We start from the raw sequence: 19,972 nt of genomic DNA, 5'->3' as shown, positions 1-19,972 counted from the left end.
CATAATGACAACTGGCGTACCCCACTTTGGGTATCCTGGTTGTAATGTACAATACTGTTTTGGTTCAGGGGTCCAGCACTGTAGAGTCATAGTATATTATTGGATGCTTTCTTACCAAGAACAACTTTAATATTGAAATATTATGCTGCTAATATATAGTTGTGTACTGTAATTCATTTTTATTTCCTTCAAAACTTTGTGCTCATAAAAATTGGACCCACACGGCATGTTAACATTTAGAAAATACATTTTAGAACACTTGTACATTGTAGATCATTAAAATCACAATACATACGACCAATAATGCCAAACATTTGAAAGTACTGTATGTGGTTACGTGGTGGGTCAGATAGAAAAATATTCACACAAGTTCAACTATGCTCGTCACATTGCAACATTTACTGCTCTAGATGAAAATAAAAAACATCAATGCTATAAAGAAAATGCAAAGAAGAGCTATAAGGCCACACGCTCCCATCTTCCTTATTTAATAATCATAAGTCCTTATTTTCCAATGATGACATTTTTGTAGCCCTTGACGTGACACAACTTGCTACTGTCAAAGTCCACCACCAGCTTTCTCAGCCCACTGTGGGTGGGAGTGAAGTACATCTTCACTTTGGCGTCTTCCCCAGGTGCCACTGTGTCGCTCAGCCTGTGGGGCAAAGTATAAATATTAGTTCCAAAAACACCCTCAGGGCTTCCTTAGAGGCTTATCATAGCGAAAATATTTAGATGACAAATCGGCATTAACATAACATTCATGGCACATCAAACTTTTTATACTGCAATGGTGTTTAAAATGCAGAGGCAGGAAGTATTTATAAGAGAAACTAAACACACTCTATCCTGAATCTTCATCTAGTGAAGAAGGAAACTTGCATTTATGTTAGGAAACTGATCATGTACAGTACTGAATGTGTTCAAGGTAAACAAATAACCATAAATGGTCTTTTCTTCAGTCATTTTAACAATGTATCCCATATCAGAGCAAAAAAGCAGCCATCATAAAGCGCAGTGGATCCCGCACATTTCATTTATGGTAAAAAAATGTTTTTATATTTTTTTTCTCCAAAAATATGTTGTTTTGTTCTCCCCATGCGTGGGTTTTCTCCGGATTAGTTCTAGACTAGTGCATTAGTTCCGATAAGTGAATTTCTGTGAAGTAGGATTCAATATAATATAATATAATATAATATAATATAATATAATATAATATAATATAATATAATATAATATACGGCCGCACGGTAGCCGAGTGGTTAGCATGTTGGCCACATAGTCCCGTGCATGCGTGGGTTTGCTCCTCGTACTCCGGTTTCCTCCCACATTCTAAAAACATGCATGCTTGGCGACTCTAAATCATCCATATTTACGAATGTGAGTGTGAATGGTTGTTTGTCTATATGTGCCCTGCGATTGGCTGGCGACCAGTCCAGGGTGTACCCCGCCTCTCGCCCGAAGTCAGCTGGGATAGACTCCAGCATACCCACGACGCTAGAGACGATTAGCGGCATAGAAGATGGATGGATGGAATATGTTGTTTTTGTCACATAAGTCAGTGCTAATTTATACATTTGTGATAATACATGTAAAATGTACAGCATACAAGTTTGTGTCTTTATGCTTCACTGAAGTTGCAGCAAGTTGAACGAAAGTTAATATACGTATGATTGTTACATCGTGGCTGGAATTACAAGGGGCAAGTGGTGTGTAGACGTGGGTTGGAGAAATGCGTTCTCCAGCCTGGACCAGCGGTCGCCACCCCTTTACTAGTCAAAAGAGCCATTTTGCCTCCTTCCACACTAAAGAAAAACAGTCTGGAAAGCCGCAAAACATAACAGCTTATACCCTTCAAACAAACGTAAGTGCAGTGTGCGTGTGTAACAGATGGCAACTACAGTAGTAAGGTTGTGGTAGTACGTTGGTTAAAACCTCAAAATGACACCTCAAGAAATGTGTTGCACTGTGACTTGACAGTCTCTTTCTTTTTAGGTCGCCGGCTAACGCTGCTCGACTTAACTATCACATTTTCAGACGCACGATGGCCTAGTGGTTAGCATGTTGGCCACACAGTAAGAAGAGCTGGGTTCATATCTCCGTTTGAATGCGAGTGTGAACGCTTGGTTTGTCTACATGTGCAGATGACCAGTCCCGCCTCTCGCCTGAAGTCAGCTGGGATAGGCTCCAGCATACCCCTGCGACCCTAGTGAGTTACAAGAGGCATAGAAAATGAATACATTTAGTGGTTTTTCTCCTATTATCAAGACATTTATGTTACATATGACACAACTATACATAAAATGCTGCCATGCCTACAATATTTACATACACAGAAAGTAATTAACAGTCTTCCAGCAAACGCATCATCAGCACTTTGCTTAATAAAAGTATCGTTTTAATATTTAATTCCCTGCAGCTACAAATGATATTATATACGCGATCATTCCACTGCCTCAATTCAATTGCCTTTTCTCATTCAGAGAGTATTGCAGTGACAGCATGGTGACATTGGCGGAATCAAGTCATTGTCACCAAAACAGCAATATACACGATTCTGAAAACATAAAATTGGTACTCAATCCAGATTGAATCAACCACCGAACAGCGCACAGCTAACAAGAAGCTCCCTCGCATGGCTATGCAACATCTGCACAACTAATCCATATGATGAATTATGTATGCCCCCTATAATACTCTAACACAATTTAGTCTTCTGCCATATTAATTCACTACTCACAGTTTGGGCGGGGTAGGAATGGTTTGGCATGTTGGTTCACTTATGCAGATTTGTTCCCTACTTTACATCCTTAAAAAGAAAACGTGTCCACGCGACCACAGCACAAATTGACGATGGACGAGGACAGAAACACTTTCATCACGTTTTTTTATAGATTTCAAATTGGAATATGAAAGTGATTCCTGACAGAGTGTGGACATGGAGGAACATATACAACCTCTCAGAGATGACGCTACCCCCAGTCAGATTGGCTCCCTCGATGCTGAAGCAGCAATTCTCCAACGGCTCCGGCAGAGGATTTTTTAGAGTGATCTCAGCAGCCAGCTTACGATTCTCCTTGGGTTCACCCAGGATCTGCAGAAGACAGCAGTGATTGAGAGGGGTTCTGTGTTCCAAAGTAATGACTACAATCCAAAGGGTTTGTTTCTGCACTACTACACATTCATACACTTACTCTGACTTTAATTTCTGGATTGTCCAGCACAATATTTCTCACTGCCAGAGTTGCTTTGCTGGTGGAGTAGTCCAACAACAGAGCTGCCAGGCGGATCAGGTTGTCCTCAGTGAGCAGGTTGCCATATTTAGAATAGTTGAGCCTGAGTGGAACCTTCCTCTCTGGAAGGGAACCATACAATATACCATAAATCCTCTCATTGACGCCTCTTATTCAGTTAACCACAGTGTCTCTTATGGTTGCCGGGTGTGTGGTCTACAAGTAAATTCTCGGAGTCGCTAATTAGTGCCTGGTCAAAAAACACTGGCATTACCAGCTGTGGTTGTTGGCAACCTGATGTAGCTTTTATTAAATTCACAAGATGGCATTAGCTGCATTTGAGGTATCATGTAGGATCATGCATGTCAGCATCGAGCAGTTTTATCTACCTCTGTATGCACTTTAAAATGTTATTCAGCCATTGGTGTGAAACGTAATGTGTGTTACACTTGTGGTACTCTTGTTTACAATTAACTCATCAGCCGTACGCATGCTGGCCTTACCGTGATTGCAACATTGGTTCTGTTGCTGCTGTGTTGTGCAATATATGTACTTGTTAATAAATGATTGAGTGTTCAAAGAAAGCTATGTTTTCATTTCCACTTTCTCAAGCACTTTCTTTCTCAAGTAAAAAAAAAATGAAGTTGCATATATGCGGTATAAAATGAGCTTTCAAATTTCAGAAATAACAGCCTCTAATTTTGCCTGTTTCAATTAATGCTCTGTTCTCTTTGCAGGTATAATTACAGCATTTACGGTATACGGTTTATTCATATACACTTCATATACCCACTTTTAAAAAATGATTAGGTGATTGAGTATATTTAAGCTGGAAATGACACAATAAAGTGGCCAACAAATGTACGACATTATGTTAGAGACATGAATCAATCATTTACATACTTTCTCAGTAATAAATATTTCATTGGAATGCGCTAGATCGGGAGTGTCCAAAGTGCAGGCCAGAGGCCATTTGCAGCCAGTGGAAGTTTTTTTTATTGGCCTTCAGCACATTCTAAAAATGTCATTTTACATTTAGCATTAGGTACACTTGCAAACTCTTACCAGATCCAATATAAGAGGTGCAGGCACTAATATTGGGACTGTCCCTCCCAGGAGAATGTATGTTTGATGTATGTATGAATGTATGTATGTTTATTATTGTGGTTGTAGTTTGCGCCATATGTGTATGTAATACTCTCCTAGTCTAAATATGGGACAAACAGGTCTGAGTAAGATGCAGCGCTGTTCGACACCAACCCAAACTACAACCAATATAAACATACTGCTATATTAATATCTCTCGCACAGCGTCAACCAAATTGAAGCATTATTAATTGGCAAAAAAAAAAAAAGATTTTATGGTGGATATGGATTGATTTTAAAAATCATAATTCATCACTGTACAAACTTCATAGATTCCAGAAGGAAGGCAGATATTATCATCGCCTACAGGTTTTTGTGGAGTTCTGCACCATTCCTATTCTCGATATATAAGCAGAATATTAGCTACATCCCTTGTATTAGACGTCTTTGCATTAAGCAGCTTTGTTTTCAAAAGACAGCGCGTATAAAGTTGCAGCGGCGATGCTTGCTCACCTGCACCGGCTGAGAGCTCGACATTGAGCAAATCTTTGAAGCCGCAATTCCCTCCCTGAAAGCCATTATAAGATACAGCGCAGGATCCAAAGAGGAGGCGGCACTTCTTCTCGCTTTGCGTGTTGTTAGTCACCACAGCGAACACATCAAAGTCGCAGCCCTTCTTCATCTCTGCAGAGACTTTGATGGTCACGTGCAGGCCTTCATTTTGCTTCTGCTGGAGCAGCTTGTTTTGGTGGTTGGCCTTCTTAAAAGCCTCCCGCTCCTCATCAGAGCCTGCCAAGACAGACACATAAAAGTGTATGTATTGAATAGGCTTCATTCATCATACACGTGTGACTGCTGCTTACCTTCAGGATGCTTGTAAAGATGAGTAATGTCTTCTCTGTTGTCGCTGCCAACGCTCTTTGTGCTGATCTTCTTTCCCACCACTTGAGTAGAGGTGACCTCTGATGTGCTGCCATCTTTTTTCTTCATAATGGTGATAACATCAGCATTGACTTCAGCAAAGACAAAGGGAGCGTCATACTTGAACATGAGATCACCCTCCTTGATGGCCCTGACGGGGATGGGCCCGCAGCAGTACACTCCTGAGTGAATGACCACATGGCAAAGACAAACATGCGCATTCTGACACGTTGCATTGATAGGAAAATATTTTACAGGTTCGGTAAACAAAGGACTCGGTTACCGCCACTTTTTTCTTGTGGGGTGGGGTCACTGGCCTGCCAGCCGTCATAATCAGAACCAGTAAGGTCGGGTCGGATCATCCAGCTCTCCACCCAGCAGTGATAGTTCCTACAGATAACACAGATAACTTTTATTTTAAATTGGAAACTCTACTGTATGTACTGTATATAGTCAAGAATTCCATCTAAAATTCAGCTTTGATTGACACCGGTATTCATTTAACAATAGCTATCCCTCATTTATCACGGTCAATTGGTTCCAGACCTGACGGCGATAAGTAAATTTCCACAAAGTTGGATTCCTGACTATAAATGGAATATTTTTGTAGTTTGAGCATAGAACACCTGTTTACGACTTTCTAAGTATGTTTTTTTAAACATTATTAGAGCCTTCTACTGTAGACAGGAAAGAAGACCACTATAGTCACCTTTACACTCGTATTACCCAATATGGTAGACATAATAATAGAAAATATGACACTTCATGTACAGTATTTACTATATTTATCAAGCTAACATTCTTTTTAATTATACAAGTTTCCTCATTGGATACCAGATCATTTCTCTGGATCGAATGAGTTCTCCATTTTCGTTGATGTAGCGTTCGATCACCAGGTTGCTGTTAACGTCATGAGCCGAGTGGTAGTTGGTGACAACTCTGCAGGGGATGCCAAGCGCTCTGGAAACTACAGGGTGAAACCACACGAGTATTACAAAACAACACAACTGTTCACATGTACAGCTGGCAAGAGTGAAAAAGTGTGTTTCCCTGTGATAGGATACCAAGCTCCACAATGCCCTATCTTACTTGAGCAGGCGACTGCAGCAAACACCCAACACTGTCCAAAGCGAACAGGCTGACAAGCTTGTGTGTCCCAGTTGTGCAGAATCTCCACGCTTCCCTTCCAGAGCATGGGGCTCACACCCCCCTCAAAGTTATCTGTCCAGTTTCCCAGCAGAACCCCTTTGTCATCATTACAATTCACCTGAAAGGCAAAAGGAGTGTCAACACAAAGCATGGAAAGAAATAATGATGGGGAAAAGCAATTCCTTAGTCACCATGGCACTGAGAACTCTGGACACATAGATGGGATTTCTCCGGCCTGAGCAGTCTTTGCCTGGATTACGCAGACATTTAGGATTCATATCCAGAATTCTCAGACACACATCGAGGATTCCAGTTTCAAACTGCAAAATAAAAAAAAAATACAAAAGTTATTTCAGCCCTTCATCTGTTGGTCATGAATACCCAAAGAACAACATATGTGAGAAGCATGCTTGGGAAAACCTTTGAACAGATGCAGTTGAAGCACATGAAGCCTCAGTAATCTCATGAGCTACGTGCTGCTCATGCCAGGATCAAACCACTGAATTATACACTGGTCTAACTGGATCACATGCAAACTGATTTATTAACATCGATTAAATATTTCAGCATCATACAGAGATGTCTTCAATAATGTCACGCAACAAAATAATTATTTTACGTTGAAGGGTGATATTGCAGAACTTATATGGTGTAAGCAAGGCTAGGGCCCTATGAATTCCGTTTTATTTTTGCCCACATTCAGTTTTCCGTCCATCCGTTTTCTATGCCGCTTATCCTCACTAGGGCCGCTGCTAGAGCCTATCCCAGCTGACTTCGGGCAAAAGCCAGTCAATCGCAGGGCACACATAGACAAACAACCATTCACACTCACATTCATACCTATGGACAATTTAGAGTCTCCAATTAACCTTACATGCGTGTTTTTGGAATGTGGGAGGAAACCGGAGTACCCGGAGAAAACCCACATACATGCAAACGCCACACAGAGATGCCCAACGGAGATTCGAACCCAGGTCTTCTCGATCTCCTGGCTGTGTGACTAACCACTAGGCCACCGTGCGACCCACATTCCGTTTTTTCTGTTTTAATTTTTTTGTATTCCATTTTTTACCTTTTACCCTTATTTTACCAGCATAGAGTGTGTGTTTTTTGCGTTAGTGAATAAAATGTCCATTAATTAAATGCAAAAATCCTTACATTTATTGATGCAATACATCATTGGTCATTTTTGCCTAGTAATTCATAAATGGATGTAGCCTAGCTAACTTTTCTAATGGGATGTCAGCCTCTGCACATATTGCTACAAAATCTTCCACAAACTGTAATGCCCGTGCTTGTGATTAAGGAAGATGTAGTCACAGATGTAATTCCAATCGCGTTATTAATGTAATATTTTTTCACGACACCCTTACCTTACACCAAAAGAACACGACAATCCTTATTTTGTTTACACAATTAAGACAAGAAGCGGCAGTGCTCTTATTTGGAAAGCCAGAAGTGTGTTTTGTGTGTAGAGAATGTCTATTGACGGTTAAGACAAGCTGGGTGCAAGAATAAACGTGCCTCTTGTCTTTTTCACTCAAAACGAAAAAACGTGAAACGCTCGCTTACATTAAAGTGGTAATGGTGTAAACAGTCATCCAGCCTGAGTCACACACTCACAGCAGCACTAGCATGCTCGGCTAAACTAAGCTAATCCCGCTGGCATCCATTCAAGCTCCGTAAGAGAGGACTTTCCAAGTTTTTCACCACCATTTTCACATATTTAGCTCGGGAGGGGGTGGATTAGAGTTTGTGATGACAATCCGCCACGATTCAAATGCTTTCCCACACGAACGTTCCTTCATCATTTCATTCATTTCATGTCACTTTCCAGGAGACTCTGCGATTCCGTCCACGATTCCGTTAACGCGGAAATCGTAGAGCCCTACAAGGGTATGCGCATGTCAAGTACGGCTAGCGACTTCTGTGTGAGTGTTGGTACCTGGCCAAAGTTCCATGGAGTCGCTATTGGATGTTTGGCATCGCCTCGAAAGATAATTCCATCCTGGGACAAAACATATTCTTCCAAATTCTCCTTGTTGTTCATATATACAACATCTCCTGTTGCCAAGAGACAACACAAAATAAAACAAAGAACACATTCCATGTGCTTTTCATGCACTAATACTCTAACTAAATACCTCATCCACTTTGCAACATTTTTTAGTTGAAAAGGAAATGCTCCTTTATGTTTGCCTCTTTAAAGTAGACTTTTAGTGCTGCAACTGGACTAGTGACCAGCCAACCAGTGACCAAAATTAGTTTTTATTATCATTTTAGTTTTTATTGTATTATTGCATTGTAACATTCCCCTCTAGTATAGTCAGATTTCCAATTGATTGCGCTAATTAGTTGCACGCAAATTTTGCAAATTTACACACAGAACAATGGACAGCCGATAGCGCGCATTAATATGACGTTAGAGAAAGCAAAGCCGAGTGATTTGTGAGGTCTGATTTGTTTCGAGGAAGCATTTTTGCCATGCAAATGTGTTACTCTTTTGAACGCATATTGTTCTGAGAAGTCAAACTCTTTATTTAAGTGGCCCCAGCAACTAACCGGAACTACATTTCTCATCACCAAACCAGAACTGGTCTCACGGGACCGAGTGCGGGGTAAGTCACTGTTGATGGACTACACTGGGGATGTTATACAACTTCATGTCAAAAAATCCAAACTATCCCTTTAAGTCCTCTTGTCTTAAGTCCAAACTATTTGATCTATCTGGACACTAGAAAGAAGTTGATACAAGTTGATAGCTGTTCTGGTTACCCACCTGAGCACCAGGGATTAAATAGTAAGATAAAATCAATCCGTGCTGACTGCCCGAGGCTTAGGGTGTAGTGTCCTATGGGTGCATCAGGGGCGGCGCAGACAGACAGGGCCACCATGTCTCCAGGGGGGCTAATGACGGCGGCACTCCAGCGAGAAGTATCAATGCTGGCAGACAGACCGAAGGAGGCCCGGGTGCCATACTGCTCAGAAGGTTGTGGACCTGGAAAAGTGATTATAGTTAAAGCCACAACATTTTTTTGATATTTGAGAGTCTAGCCAACAAACCTCAAAATAACTTTTTCAAAGCAGCCACATTCAATTTGAATCTTCTTTTGCATTACCAGTGAAATGGAACCTAATTATGATCCAAATGATTTGGGACTCATGTGTCCCTAGATGGCCAATGCTCAGGATGTGCTCTGGTCAGTTTGAGTAACCTCAAACTGGCCGTGCTTTTATCTGTCCAAAAGACCATCTCCTTCGCGTAGCACTGCCCACAAACCAATGGGATCATAGGATCAAGTTCCATCACGAACACATTAAAACATACTTGACTTTAAGTAGTAGATTGTGTTATCAGTAATTACACACAACCCCTTGGCACACAACACTTCCTGCTTAAACTGTTGGATTTGTTGGCAAGAAACAGCTGTCTTATCTCTCTTGGCATGAGAAGTGTCAAGTATGTTACATGACAAGTAGAATTTGATGAATGACATTTATGAAGTGAACAATGGAATACCTAACAGAACACCCTACATCCAAAATAAAAAGGTCGGTGTTTCTTTTTCCATTCTATCAGCACCACATCTCATTTCCTCTTTTTCATCTTACAAATAACAATGGGATGCAAAAAAAAAAAAAACATGTGTCAGCATGAAACATGTAGCTAAAGGATTGGGAGTGTCTAGCATTCCACTGACATCCTAACAGGACACAGCCACAATAGGTCACTTTTCATTTCAGATGCTCATTTTGGCCTGTTTTCAAAGGGCATTTAGCGCCTACCAAATAATTAGGGCAATGGTCAGAAACCCGCGCCTCTTCAGCCTCCTTGTTGCGGCTCCCACGCCGAGCTCTGTGTTTTTTTTCAACACCGAAGCAGAGGAAATGTGCGTTTTCGAAAAGATTTAGAAATACCCGACTCATCGCTAGTCTGTGAATGCATATACACTGCGTTCTGGCTGCTGATTGGATGAGCAAGGGAAAGGGAAAGGGGTCTGTTTGTTCAGTCAGTGAGACACATAGCGGTAAGCTATAACCACAAATACGTCCCTAAAAAACATCCCTCTTTGCCTTCACTGACAATGACACTGGCTTACCCACACGTGTGCTTAAATTAGCAAACAACAGAAAAGGTAACACAGAAAGACATTTTCAAAACAAGCACTCGGCCTTTTCTGAAAAGTATCCCACTGCAGATGGGCGTAAGGGAGCGATTTCGGAAGTACAACAGAAGGTTGAGCAGAGCAAAACATACTTTCAAGAAGTGGATGAAGGCTCCAAACTGAACTACAGCTGCTAGCTTTGTGACTGCACTGGAGATCATACGGAGGAGGAAGCCAATCGCAGATGGAGAGTAAATGAAAGAATCGTGTGAAATAAATATCACAATTTAATTCTACGAATGAAAAAAAGAAATAAATAAATAGACTAGAAATTAAACGGATGAGCTCTGATGGGCTTTTTTATGTTAAAGTTGGCTACGTTTTTTTTTTGTTTGTTTGTTTGTTTTTAAAATTTGACACAAACACATGAAAGCCTCAAAAAAGCCTACATTGTTCAGTGTTTAAATTATTTTAATTTTACTACACATGCAATCTGCACTTCTGTCAGTTCAATTTTTTTGTACAATTGTACAAAAGCTTTGTACAAAAGCTGTGTCGTGTTTTGCGGCTCCAAACCATTTTTCTTGACTGGAAGAGGAGGCAAAATGGCTATTTTGATGCTAAAGGTTGCTGACCCCCGAATTAGGGGATCAAAAGTACCTCGATTCAAGCATCATGCAGAGGAATGAAGAAGCCTACACAACCAAGTGACTAAAGGATCATTTACACTAAAAGAAAAAGTAAAACATTGAAGTGGGCCACCTGTCTCTGCAATGCAGTCCAGAGAGCTGAGTCCTGGTTGGTAGCTTCCTGAGCGAAGGTACAGGCTGATGGTGAATGGCTGGCCCCTCCTCACTATCAGGCGGTCCACACCGTTGAGCTCAGTATAGTGGTCTGTGTTGTTGAACTCACACTCCAAGTTCCAGCGATCAATGTCCAGCGCTTGAAAAGAGATCAAACATAACATATAATATCATATCATGACAAACCAAACCCATGCATTTTTGCCTGCTAGTGGCCGTGATCTGTCTTAGTATGTACTCTTGATGGTTGATATTCCAATAATGTCATGATATCGTTGCCAGTCTTCCATAACATGCTTTCAATGCTCTTGCACAATATTTTGTTGCCTACAAGTGTTTTGGCTGTGAATTAGCATGACCTCACCCATCACAACTTTTAAATGAGAAATAATGATCATGTGTCTGTAACAGATGCCAGCTCGTGTATCTGTGCAGCAGTGTGCTCACTCCTCAATGTTTAATAGACATGCTGGCCAGTGGGTGGAGAGCCTGGGCCCTTAGCCGACTGGCTAGCGCGCTGAACTATCTATCAGTAGGGATGTGTGGTCAGGGGATCGAGCCTGGGCGGTGTGCAGGGCTGGATGACCGCTGTTACATGTCTTTTCAAACAAGCAGAAGGAAAATCATACTAATGGTTTGGTTTTATTATTACTATTTAGTCTTTCTCCTCATATTACAATTTATCCAACTTTTTACTCCAAGAATATTTTTTCCAGCAATATTGCAACAGACTTTTTTCTCTTAACATTTGTACTTTTTTCATATTTTTACATGTCTTTTTTCTGCTAACATGACAACTTTTGACTTACAAGAGTTTACTCTTGTAGATAGACTTTATTATCTGAAGATTGTGATTTTTTTTTTTGTCTGGAAAATTCTATTACAATTTTCTTCCTCACAAGATTATGACTTTATTCTTGGAATAAAGAAACTTTTTCTCATGAGAGTCTCCCTTTTCCCCTCATAATAATATGACTGTTTTTCTGTTTATTTCTTTTTTGTAATATTCCGAGATTCTGACTGTATTTTCCCAAGATTGTGACTTTGTCATAACATTACAACTTTTGTCTTGTAGCATCATGACTTTATTCTCACTACATTCCAACTTTTTTCTGGCCCTATTACCTAAAAACAAAAAGGTTAGGTTTAGTTGGGACTTTCCAAAGCTCCTTATCACTATGTGGTCTTACGACTCTTTCAGACATGAAGGTGGAGATCATTTACTTTCATGCTGAGAAGCACACAGACACACATACAGCTGTTCCTTCTCTCCAGGGTGAGCTGTGACTAAGACGATCCCACCCTCCCATTTCCTGTTTGTTGAAGAAGTGAAGGTACTCTTATTTAACGTTCGTCTCCTGTAACAACGGGCCGCTTCATGACATGTCGGAAGGTCACTCATTCATTTTTCGTCTTAGCTTCTTGACACAAACATGATGTCACAGGAGACCAAAGAAAACACAGACTAAGCCATGACGACTTCCTGCTGGTTTAACTGAAGCCTGTGGGGAATCTTTTCACTTTTAATGACTTGGGTTTGCTCCCTAATTGAACACATCAGTGCAACAAATTGGAGCAAATGCCTTAAAGATGACAACAGGACTTATCCTGGGAAAAATTAGGATGGAGTTGGCACTGCTGTTTGGCAGAAGGGCAATCTATTTGATCTGTGCAAATATCATAATAAAGAATAAAAGTAATGATCAGTACATTGGCACTATAACAACTGTGACGTGTGAAGCCATCTTCTCATAAAAAGATTATATCTATTGTGTCCAACAAAGGTAGCCCCTTTCTTTTCTGGGCTGACTTCAACTATACCCTTATATTGATGTGAAAGCATGTCTAAGGCATCCCATAAAGCACATTCTAAGATCATACGATGTGGAAACAATTACAAAGATCAATATCACAAGAATGTGTCTGACCTAAATTCAGCAAGCTAATGATTAAATGGGAAACAGTCATCATCCCCTCAATGGAGGTCTGCATACTTGATACAGACCTGTCATGTTGATTAGCTCCCAAGTAAAGCCAGAATAAATACATCTCACTCACTAGCAGCAGCACTAATATGAAATAGACAGGCTGACACTGGACATCATCTGTGGGACGTTACCCACAATGAGGAAGCCAGCCTCACTAGGAACAGCCAAGGCCCAAATTCACCTTATAAGGCAATAAAACAAACAAGCAAGCTTCTGTAGCTCTACAGTCAAAACGCTAGGGAAATTTGGGCAAAATAAATACACAAACTCTGCTGTGAAGATTCCTCTATTTGAGTCGCACCCATGCAATTAAACATTTCAATTGGAAGCTTTATGCAATCACCCACTGCTGGAAAACAGTTGACATTATGCAGTGAAACTACCCATAAGTGGATTTCATACTAAATATACTGGTAATATATACCTCAGAAGTCAAACAAGAAGCCAAACAGTCAAACAGAAGTTAAAAGTACCAGAAAAGTAGCCAGAAAATTAATCATCAATCTCAAGAGACATTAGCTCAGTCATCATCAAAACCAAGGATGTCATTTGCGGTCCACGGCACATTCTAAAAATATAATTTAACAACAACAACAACAACAACAACAACAACAAAGACAACAACAGCAAAAAATTGAAAAACTTGCAGTAATTTTACAAGAATAAAATCAAAATATTAAGCCAAACAAAGTTGGACTCTAACAAGAAAAACTAGTAATTTTACAACAATAACGTAGTATTATGAGGAAAAATAACGACATTGTAGTAGCATAACATACTTTTTTTTAAAGTCATAATATTATGAAAAACAAACAAAATAATTCTTTCACAAAATTTGGTGGTGGAAAAAGCAGCAAAAGAGCCCCCAGACCATCACACTACCGCCACCATATTTTACTGTTGGTCTGATGTTCTTTTTCTGAAATGCGGCAATACTTTTACGCCAGATGTAATGGGACACACACCTTCCATCAGACCACAGAGTATTGTCCTAAAGGTCTTGAGGAATTTTTTTCTGGCAAAATTGAGACGTGCCTTAATGTTCTTTTTGTTCAGCAGTGATTTTTGTTTTGGAACTCTGCCATGCAGGCTGTTTTTCGCTGGAGTCCCAAAGCTTTAGAAATGGCTTTATAATCTTTTCCAGACTGATAAATCTCAATTAATCTCAGTTAAATTCTGTTTTAATGGGGGGCAATCACGTTTTCACACAGGGCCACGGAGGTTTGGATTTTTTTTTTCTCCCTTAATAATGAAAGAGTCCTTTCAAAATGTTATTTTGTGTTCAGTTGTGTTGTCTTTGACTAATATTTAAATTTGTTTGACAATCTGAAACATTTAAGTGTGACAAACATGCAAAAAAAATAAGAAATCAGAGGCTCACTGTGTCACACTTCAAAAAGTAAAGTGAGTAAATAAAAAAATATTCGCCAAGTACACACGCACTACACAAATAGGGCGCTCATCCCAGCATAGAACTCAAGGACTCACTTAATACAAATACTCTTAACTTTTAACTGACGTTGCAAACTTAGTGTACGTGGTATGCATTTATATTTATACGTTGGTGTTTATACCACTTACATTACAATGCTATTGTTTGCTAATTTATACCACATCCATCCATTAAATATAATAAAACCACATATGTTTGGCATGAAATATTAGTGACGGGAAAGCTGCTTCATCTTCAGCTGCTGATTTGACTGATTTGTCAGTGTGAGGGTTGGAATCCTTCCCAGGGGCTTTTTTCAAGTGTTTCTAAGCTTGTGTCCACAAAGATAGCAGTGCTTAACGGAGGATGGAGGGGGGAAGTAAGCTCCAGCTGCTCTGCTGCTATTATAAGTTGAGGTTCCAGGGGAGCAAAAAGTTCAAACATTACGGTGAAACATTTTTTAACATTCCCAAATCTTCCGAGAGGTGATGTATGTCTGCGGGACACCCAGACAGAGCTGAAGTAGTTCAGCAATAACGCCCAATAATCACCCTATTTATCTATCTTGCTAACTAAATTAGCTGAAACAACTCATCGTGAGGCTACAGAGTGTAAGTTAGAGAATAATAATTATTGCAATCAACACAATTAGACTTCAGCAGTATATTCATTTCCAAAATAGCTAGGTGGTTTAGCTGCTAATGAGTTAGAAGAACAGGTTGTCATTGTGACTTACCTTGAGCCATGGCTGTGTTTGTGGGTAGGAGTGTCGTGAGGGGAGCAGCTCAGGAGAAATGAAGTGATGTTTGCGGTCATCTGTGTGTTATTTGTACTCTTCGTCCTCCTCCACTTCATGCCAGTGTGTTGTGGGCGTGACGAGACCCCCCCCCCCCCCCCCCCCCACAAAAAAGCGCATTCCCCTGGATGCGTTTTTCAGTCACCCGCGCCATAGACTAGTTGTGGTTGTCTGATATGCATACCGGCTCTTTTTAGTCATTCTTCGTTTGATAACATGGACCGCCTTTATAATTCAGCCAAGTATACTGTGTTTATTTTTAAACCGATTATTGATATCAGTGCATTAATTTGACACTTGAAAAGATTCAATATTTTACTTTTAAAAAACTCTTCAGGGATCCCACCGTAACTCAAATAGCTCGCTCGTTCCCAAACGACCCACCCCATATTTTGTTTGCTAAGGGGTGGGCGATACTGTACTGCACATTGTGGTATCAACCAAATAAATTTAGGACCAGTGTTGCCAACACTTTTGACTTTTTGAAGATGATGTTGAAGATGATTGACTGATTTTTGTGATTCTATTCTGCCTTTAATTTGTTGATCATGATTCATCATCACGCACCGGGCAAAGATTTTAGTTAAACAACAGTTCCGTTCCTAGACTGTAAGTTAAGTTTTAGTGTAAGTCAAACCCGACGGGAACCCGAGCTTCTTGTCAAGAAGATTTTGTCAATTGCACGGAGAGACCAGTTGATCAATACCATGATTTAAATTTGGAGAACAGTGCTCTTAAAAGTATGAGACAGGACAAAAGGAGACATGAGGAGCAAAGCAGAGACGATAACAGACAGGAGAGGGAAAAGATGCGACCATCTTTGTTGAGAGCCAGCAGAGGGCATGCCATCATAATTGAAGATCATGAACTTACAATCAACTGTGTAGAAATGAGCAGTGAAATGGTTTGAGGCACCGTGTGGGTATACTTGTAGTAACAGATCATGAGTCTTGGCTCCACTCTCAGCATGACATCACACAAGTGAATTCAGTGATGTGCACTGAAAGCAAAGCCGGGCTTCTGTCCAAACCCGCACAGTGGAAATGACCGGAGGCTTTTGCCAAGGCAGGCTTGGCTGGTTAGTGTAGCATCCATCATCACGATTCACTTCCACATCAATAAAAATGAACAAAAAAATAATCGAGGGAGGATTACCATTGAAGTAAGTACTGCGTTTTTTATTGTAGTGTCAAAAAAACAAACTACTGGGAGTATGTCCACATGATTTATTTTGATTGTGGTTATGCTGAATGTTTGTTTACTAATTAGTTCAAAATAGGGCATTAGTTTTTCTTACAGTAAAAATAAATGGATGAATAATAATAATAATAATAATAAAACTTATTTATATAGGTAATATATTACTTAGGTAATATATGTTTTTTGTAGATATAATCTACCGTATATATCTTTCACAAGAACTAAAACACATAATTTTTTTTACCTTGACCTCAAGGTATGCCCACAAACAGTATGTCAATGCCCAAAATCCCTGAAATAAGCATGCTATTTTACATTAAAGATACAACATCAACTTTGATATAAACATTACAAATAATATTCGCATTATGTTCATTTGTAAGTTTGATTTATTCTAAAAACATTTGACATGTGAATAAAAATACAGGTTAAAGTAAACATCATCATTGCAAACAATGTGTCAAATAGAAAGCAATACTTCTCAAATCAGTAACATATTAGTGTGGTAAAGACATATGTAGGCTGGATATACATCTGTACATGTGAATAGATTTAGCAAAAAAAACAATATGTCTTTGTAATAGTAGTACCTATAAATGTAGCTTGTGACAAGGGTCTGAATTATTATTATTGAACTGTATTCTTCAATTGGTGTTTAGTTAACAACTACTGATACAGAGCAAACACAAGAACATAAATATTGCAAAGATTCTGCAAACGTGTTAACATTTACTGTATTTATACAACGCTGTGTAAGGAGTGCATTCCATATCTTGTCAATGATGAGACATTTAGTGTAAACTACACTACTGATAAAGGTGAGATTAAAAGAGACATATACAATATCTACAAAGTGGAATTGCTTGCAGTGTTCGCTGCTACCAAATAGATTCAAACTTCTTTTGGGTCCTGTCAGTCTGGAGAAAAGAGTGAGTTGAGTTAATCACACTTGCAGAGTCAATTGTTTACTTAATTCGTAGTGGCACTATACCTTATGGGATTGTTCAAACCTCAGTGGACTTTGCAACATTTACGTTCTGTAACAAAGAATAATTTATTAGTATGGCAGCGTATTCCAACATACATGAATTGGCATAACAAGGAAATGTAACAGACAGCTTTTGTTCTGGTTTTAACCAACAATTAAGTAGCATCTAGGAAGGAACTCTAGAAATACGATGTGTGTCTGGAAAGTAACGGGACTTGGTGGGCTTTGGGCAAAAGAGGGATTAGCAAATTGTGTTATCATCGAGCATGATATCTTTGGAGTGTGTAACTAATCTCAGCTTTCTGCAACCTTTACATTTTTTACATGCATTTTTTTGTACACAACTCATCTCAAAGCAAGACCGTCAAAGTCAAAAGTCAAGGTAATGTTGATCACATTCTTCGATGTGAGAGGCAACGTCCAACGTGAGTTCTTGCCACGGGGCCAGACGGTCGATCAGCATGTCCACTGAGAGGTCCTGCAGCGTTTGCTTCCCTCAGTTCGCGAGAGGAGACGAGAGTTGTGGCAGGACAACTTGTGGCTGCTTCACCATGACAATGCCCTGCTCACAATGCCCTTGGCCCACAAGAACATCACCGTGCTGGAACAACCTCCCTATTCACCTGACCTTGCTCCGTGTGACTTTTTTCTTTTCCCCAAGCTTAAGGGGGTCAGCAAGGGGACCCGTTTTGAAGACGTGAAGGCCATCAAGAGGGCTGTAACAACGGAGCTAAGGAGCATTCCAGAAGAATCCTTCCAGCAGTGCATAGAAGCGTGGCAGAGAAGGATGGAAAAGTGCATTAGACTTGAGGGGGATTACTTTAAAGGTGAAACCATGTAAACTGTTGTTTGGACTTCAAAGAAATTGTTTGTGACACCAGTCCCGTTACTTTTCAGACACACCTCTTATGTGTTCATGTTTCACATAAGGAACATTTTCCTTCAAGCTCCCTTCTTGATTCTTTACTGAATTACTGAATGATATTAACTACTTTGATTTCCTGTAAACTTTGAAACTGTGAATGTGAAAAACTAATCAATAATATTTAGTATAATAGTTTCAAAGTTTACCAGTTAGATTTTATATATATATATTGTATGGTTTATAGTAAGAGATTGATCATGTCGACTTGTAACTAACTTTCATGCTGAAAAAGTGCGTGCACCTCTGATATTTATGTACAACGTACATAACTTACATAACCTACATTGCCACAGAGCAGGTCCTCAGCCTTGTTGTGCGGTTTGACCTGAGCTGCAACTGTTGGTTGTTTTTTCGCAGGGGATGCGCACAGTCCTGTTCGATGGGCCCCACCTGCCTCCCTCACATTCATGGTAGTGCAAACTGAAGACATTTCTTCAGACTCCTTCTCATGAACTGAGCGGTAGCTGTGAGCAGAACTGCTAAGGCCGCTGACACTTTCACCTGATGACTCAGAGCTGTCCACTGCAGAAAGAGAAGACCTGGGTCAGTACATGATGAAGGGAGTGGCGAGTAAATCTTCCCCAACACAAGCATTAAACAACTTACACAATAAGTTGTGACTCGCACTCTCATGATCCACATCGTCTTCCGCTAGAACCCCTGGTGGCGAAACGTATCCCTCGAAGCTATTTGCAAGACCCCTCCGCTTTGGCACACAAAGGTATGTCGTAGGGGACAGGGAACCTCTTCCAGAGGACGATGAGGAGGATGAAATACTCCCTGAACCAGCAGATTTTGGTCGTGCCCCAGGAAGGCCATTGTGTTGTCCATATCGTTCCACATAGGACAACACTTTGTTTTCTATGGAAAGCAACACATGAGTTTTAATCAGCCAAATTATAGCCGGGGCTTTTATTTACCTAAGGAACAACTGCAACTCCAGTTATTGTCTGCTAATCGGAGCAGTTCATTTTTGAAAAACCACAATAGAGTGGTGTAGTGCGGGATGACTGTATTTCCAAAAACGTACTGATTTTCAACATATCCAGGGTGATTGAAAAGTATCTCCCCATTTTAAAATATGTATCATTTATTCATATGTTGTAATATTCTTCTCAATTTTTTTGTGTATGTTCCATGATGTATGGGAATTATTTCAGATCAATGATTTTGTTTAAAAAAATGGCTGGACGTCTTACCCTACATGAACGTGCCCAGCTAGCGGCACGTTACGAAGTTTCGAGGTCCGTTGTTCAAGTGCTAAGGTGGTGGAGGACCATTAAAGGAAGACGCGGTCAAGTTGACGCTGAGACGATCAAGAATTGTCACGCAAAACCCATCGCTA

At 40.1% G+C, this 19,972-nt stretch overlaps 2 protein-coding genes across 4 annotated transcripts in view; both read right to left on the bottom strand.

The window, feature by feature from the left end:
- Positions 1-159: 159 nt before the first annotated feature.
- tgm2b (transglutaminase 2b) lies at positions 160-15,598 on the bottom strand. Of its 2 annotated transcripts, XM_054785090.1 has the most exons (13): positions 15,455-15,598; positions 11,258-11,437; positions 9,169-9,387; positions 8,335-8,453; positions 6,581-6,709; positions 6,330-6,507; positions 6,075-6,207; positions 5,524-5,630; positions 5,183-5,422; positions 4,833-5,108; positions 3,195-3,355; positions 2,958-3,094; positions 160-655 (listed from the first exon to the last, which is right to left on the bottom strand). In XM_054785090.1, exons 1-13 carry the CDS (start codon positions 15,462-15,464, stop codon positions 505-507), a joined length of 2,040 nt encoding a protein of 679 aa, XP_054641065.1. In that variant the 5' UTR covers positions 15,465-15,598; the 3' UTR covers positions 160-504. The 2 variants fall into 2 exon arrangements, with proteins under 2 accessions (XP_054641065.1, XP_054641066.1); XM_054785091.1 differs by lacking the exon at positions 9,169-9,387.
- Positions 15,599-16,699: 1,101 nt separating this feature from the next.
- LOC129186829 (puratrophin-1-like) overlaps positions 16,700-19,972 on the bottom strand; it is a 33,780-nt gene continuing 30,507 nt past the window's right edge. Inside the window, exons 21-24 of one of the 2 annotated variants that reach the window (XM_054785490.1) lie at positions 19,234-19,488; positions 18,902-19,149; positions 17,706-17,751; positions 16,700-17,631 (exon numbers count right to left, since the gene is read on the bottom strand). In XM_054785490.1, coding sequence (XP_054641465.1) covers positions 17,719-17,751; positions 18,902-19,149; positions 19,234-19,488 — 536 coding nt within the window. In that variant the 3' untranslated portion in view covers positions 16,700-17,631; positions 17,706-17,718. The remainder of the gene's footprint in view (positions 17,632-17,705; positions 17,752-18,901; positions 19,150-19,233; positions 19,489-19,972) is intronic. The other variant, XM_054785491.1, reaches the window with a different exon arrangement.

The sequence above is a fragment of the Dunckerocampus dactyliophorus genome, chromosome 8, assembly GCF_027744805.1.
Source record: "Dunckerocampus dactyliophorus isolate RoL2022-P2 chromosome 8, RoL_Ddac_1.1, whole genome shotgun sequence".
Classification (NCBI taxonomy): Eukaryota; Metazoa; Chordata; class Actinopteri; order Syngnathiformes; family Syngnathidae; genus Dunckerocampus; species Dunckerocampus dactyliophorus.
Note: the sequence above shows the minus strand (reverse complement) of the source record. Positions and strands in the feature narration are given on the sequence as shown.

Excerpts from the sequence above, each read along its gene's own strand:
- tgm2b (XM_054785090.1), bottom strand. Across the intron at positions 6,710-8,334 it reads CTCCATGGAACTTTGGCCAG|TTTGAAACTGGAATCCTCGA; the intron begins GTACCAACACTC and ends TTTATTTTGCAG. Across the intron at positions 6,508-6,580 it reads CCAGAGTTCTCAGTGCCATG|GTGAATTGTAATGATGACAA; the intron begins GTGACTAAGGAA and ends TTTGCCTTTCAG.